Source organism: Cicer arietinum, chromosome 3 (assembly GCF_000331145.2).
Source record: "Cicer arietinum cultivar CDC Frontier isolate Library 1 chromosome 3, Cicar.CDCFrontier_v2.0, whole genome shotgun sequence".
Taxonomy (NCBI): Eukaryota; Viridiplantae; Streptophyta; class Magnoliopsida; order Fabales; family Fabaceae; genus Cicer; species Cicer arietinum.
In genome coordinates, this window is record NC_021162.2 from 2,496,301 (window position 1) to 2,500,570 (window position 4,270).

Sequence of the window (4,270 nt, forward strand, 5' to 3'; positions counted from 1 at the left end):
TCTCAGGACCATATTCGAGGCCCCTTAGAATTCTATTATATCATGCAAATAAATCTGCCATCCCTTTCTAGAAGCAAGGGTGCCAGTTATGGTCACTGTCTAATTAACACAATATAAATGCATATTAATTGATTGATTTATAGACATGTTAAAGTATCTATAAAGAACTTGTTCATTCAGAGATAACCTGCAGGTAGAAAAAAAAAGGAGGGTTTTGCCGACTATGAAATAAAAAATTACTCTTTCCATTCTTTGATAATTGTCGGTTTTTTTATACATACTAAAACAATCGATAAATTTTTTATTATTTTGATATTTTTATTTTTATTTTTTAATGTCATTAATTTTGTTTATTATTTTTTTATATTTCTTTTTCAACAATAAATAATTAAAAATATTATGAATTAATCAATAATGAATTTTGCATTGAAATTTTAAAATGAAAATTAAATAAATAAAAAATTCTGCAAATGTGACAATTAAAAAAAAATTAAATTTTTAATTAAATAAATATCATAAATTATTAGAAAAAATACAAAGAATACTTCATCTCTTACATCAATAACGGTCCAAATCCAACATTTTCTATAAAAGATTACGAAGTTTCTACTTCTGAATATACCATGGGGTAAAATATTATTATAGTTGTCCTGAAAAAAAAAAAAAAAAAACAGCTAACGGTGATTGCTTATTAGCCATTGCAAAAGTCAGCTTTATCTCAAATTTACATTAAATGATATGTTTTGTGTTTTATGGAGAGACTTTAAAAGCTATGATAATATTTGAGCCTTCCCATTGTAGCTACATTGAATGCTACGCGGTTTTGAGTGGTACACAACATACACTATAGTAGTAAAGGTATATTTCCACAGCTGAGCCATAAGGTGAATAATAATTAATTATAGCTTTTTTCATCCTTCAATTTAATGCTCTTGCTGGCAAATTTTGACTCTTGCTTTTTCTCTTTTACTTGTTTAAGTCAGCTTCCTAGTTGCTTATACACCCCCCTCTATACCCCCCTTTACCCTTTCTTTTTAGCTATATATTTACACCAAGCAAAGGTTAGGCTTAGAGTACACTTTCCTTAGAAAACCTATCAAGTCAAGAGGTTTTAGAGAAACAAATATAAAAGAGAAGAGAAGAGAGGAATATTTTTTTTTAGTATAGAAAATTATATTAAGAAAAATTTAAAGCAAAAGTGAAACAAAAAGACATGGGAAGACCACCTTGTTGTGACAAAGAAGGTGTTAAGAAAGGACCATGGACTCCTGAAGAAGATATCATACTTGTTACTTATATACAAGAACATGGTCCTGGAAATTGGAGGGCGGTTCCTACAAAGACAGGTTCAATACAATTAAATTTAATCTTATACACTTTTTTATTTATTTATTGGATTTTTCTTTGTTTTTTTTTTCTATATCATAGATCATCAAAATAAGACAATTCCTTTTTTTTTTTGTGTGTGTGTGTAAAATTTAAAATAGGATCACTTTGATCAAATATCAATGTTTTCATGAATTAATATTTTAGGCTTTATTTTTTTTATTACTTTATTATTTTTATTTATTTATTGGAATTTACTTTGTTCTATGTTTTATGTCATAGATCAACAAAATAGGACAAATATTTTTTTTTTGTTTTTTTTTTTTGTAGAATTTAAATAGATAATTTTGATCTAAGAGCAATGTTTTCATGAATTATTAATTTAGGTTTTATTTTCTTTAGTACTTTATTAGATCTGAGGTTATTTATTTCATTTTTTTGGTTTTATTTTTCAGGGTTGTCAAGATGTAGCAAAAGTTGTAGACTTAGATGGACTAATTACTTGAGGCCAGGAATCAAAAGGGGTAACTTCACTGAACAAGAAGAGAAGATGATTATCCATCTTCAAGATCTTTTAGGAAATAGGTAACCTTTTTCTTCATTTGTAAAAAAAATTAAATTAGCAACTAAAATTTGTATTTAAAGAAATAATATGTAAGATATGTTTATAATTTCGTCATAAAATTTAATTACAAAATAATTAGTTTCTAATTTTTATGTTAATCCTATATTATTTAATATAGTTTTAAACACGCACCTTAGTTAACTACTAGTAATTTCAAATATTTTTTTGAGGCAGTTTCGAAGATTTGTTATTAACTTATTTTAGTATTTGATTTTTTGGGAGCTTCTAATTTGGAGATAGATGGTTGGAAGAAATACTAAGCTGGTCACAACATGAAATAAAGTTATTTGAGCATATTCAAAAAAATATATACAAGTATTTAATTATTTTAAAAATACAAATAATTTAATTTTATCTTCTACTATTTTTTATTTTTTTTATACTTATTTAAATAGTGTGTCCACAGTTGACGACTCTGTCATAAAATTTAATTACGAAGGAATTAGGGTCGGATTTATTTTTTCTATTTTTAATTTTTGTGGCTAATTTTATATATATTTTTAATACAGTGTTAATTAGGTTAATTAATTTTTTTTATTATTAAATTATTTGTTTATTGACATGTCATAACCAAATTACATTGATTATGTAACAGATGGGCTGCAATAGCTTCATACCTTCCACAAAGAACAGATAATGACATAAAAAATTATTGGAACACTCATTTGAAAAAGAAGCTGAAGAAATTGCAAACAGATAATAATTCTGAAGGAAATTTTGAAGATGAAAAATTTTCATCATCATCATCACAAAGAATTCCAAGAGGTCAATGGGAAAGAAGGCTTCAAACAGATATTCAAATGGCTAAAAAAGCTCTTAGTGAAGCACTTTCACCACAAAAACCAATATCTTCAAATTTTTCATCATCAATGTCTTCAAATATTAAAGAACAACCTCATCAATCAATTTGCTATGCTTCAAGTGCTGACAACATAGCTCGTTTATTAAAGGGTTGGATGAAAAATCCACAAAAATCATCTAAAAGTTCTTTGACTCAAAATTCATTCAACAATTTTGTAGTTTCAGCAGGGACTGATACTGCTTCTAGTGGAACAAAGTGTGGTGAATATTTGTCTGAGACCTTTGAATCTTTGTTTGGTTTTGAGCCTTTGGAGTCTTTTGAGTCTTCAAATTCTGAATTCTCTCAATCTTTGTCACCTGATCATGCAAGTACTATTTTACAAGATGAGAGTAAGCCTGATCATATTGCTAATGAAATGCCATTTTCTTTGCTTGAGAAATGGCTTCTTGATGAGGCTAGTTGTCCTGACAAAAATAGTGTTAGGTTATGGTGATGCTTTCAAGCTTTCTAGAATATTGGTTTTTTGTTGTGAAATATATATGTCTTGGACTTTTTTTATTTTATATATTTTTGTTTTATCAGCGTTTTTATATGACGAATTGTTCGGAAAAATCCGAGTTCGATTAATTCTGACGGAAACAATTCTTAGTCAGATTTTACTTATTACTTTGTAGTTGAACTCTGGATTGTCGGATCTTTATCTTTGTGAATTACTTCATATGAAATGTAATATACACAAAAATGGTAGTTGAAAAGTTGATATATTTAGAATAAATTCTTAATCAGATACATCAACCTTTCAACTATTATTTTTGTTTATACGCGTTCGGTGTATAAGGTTTAGAAAAAAAAAGAAGTTTTTTCTATTGGAAAGGTCTCATCGATCTTTGCTTTATGTCCTTGGTAGTATTTTGTTCTAGATGTGTATATTTTACTTTTAACATGATTACTATTAATTTCAACTTAGATGTGTATATTTTGTTTTAGACTTTTTTATATATATTTTTGTTTTATCAGCATTTTTATATATATGACGAATTGTTCGGAAAAATCTGAATTCAATTTATTCTGACAGAAACAATTCTTAGTCAAATTTTACTTATTACTTTAAAGTTGAATTCTAGGTTGTGAAACCTTTATCTTGAAATATAATACATGCAAAAATAGTATTTGAAAAATTGATATATCTAGACTATTATGTTTATTAGATAAATCAACTTTTCAATTATAATTTTTGTTTATACATAATTCATTACGGTGTATAAAATTTAGAAAGAAAAAAAAAAGTTTTTTCTATTGAAAATGTCTCATCAATCTTTGCTTTATGGCCTTGATAGTATTTTGGTTCTAGATGCGTATATTTTACTTTTAACATGATTACTATTAATTTCAAATATTGGTTCTCTTAAAAGATTAATTATTTCAAAATTTAAATTATATATAAATAATTTAAAACTATAATAAATAAATTATATATTAATTAGATATTTTTATTTACTTATATGAAATTGTTTAGT

At 25.9% G+C, this 4,270-nt stretch overlaps 1 protein-coding gene across 1 annotated transcript; it reads left to right on the forward strand.

Moving 5' to 3' along the window:
• Nucleotides 1–1,064: 1,064 nt before the first annotated feature.
• LOC101499846 (myb-related protein 306-like) lies at nucleotides 1,065–3,715 on the forward strand. The gene is made up of 3 exons (XM_004491732.4): nucleotides 1,065–1,346; nucleotides 1,782–1,911; nucleotides 2,547–3,715. The coding sequence occupies exons 1-3, from the start codon at nucleotides 1,214–1,216 to the stop codon at nucleotides 3,244–3,246; spliced, it is 963 nt and encodes a 320-aa protein (XP_004491789.1). The 5' UTR covers nucleotides 1,065–1,213; the 3' UTR covers nucleotides 3,247–3,715.
• The last annotated feature ends 555 nt before the right edge of the window (nucleotides 3,716–4,270 follow it).

Bases quoted from the DNA above. Each gene is read 5' to 3' on its own strand.
- LOC101499846 (XM_004491732.4), top strand. From the start codon at position 1,214: ATGGGAAGACCACCTTGTTGTGACAAAGAAGGTGTTAAGAAAGGACCA. The intron at 1,347-1,781 runs GTTCAATACAAT...TTTATTTTTCAG, and splicing joins GGCGGTTCCTACAAAGACAG to GGTTGTCAAGATGTAGCAAA. The intron at 1,912-2,546 runs GTAACCTTTTTC...ATTATGTAACAG, and splicing joins CAAGATCTTTTAGGAAATAG to ATGGGCTGCAATAGCTTCAT.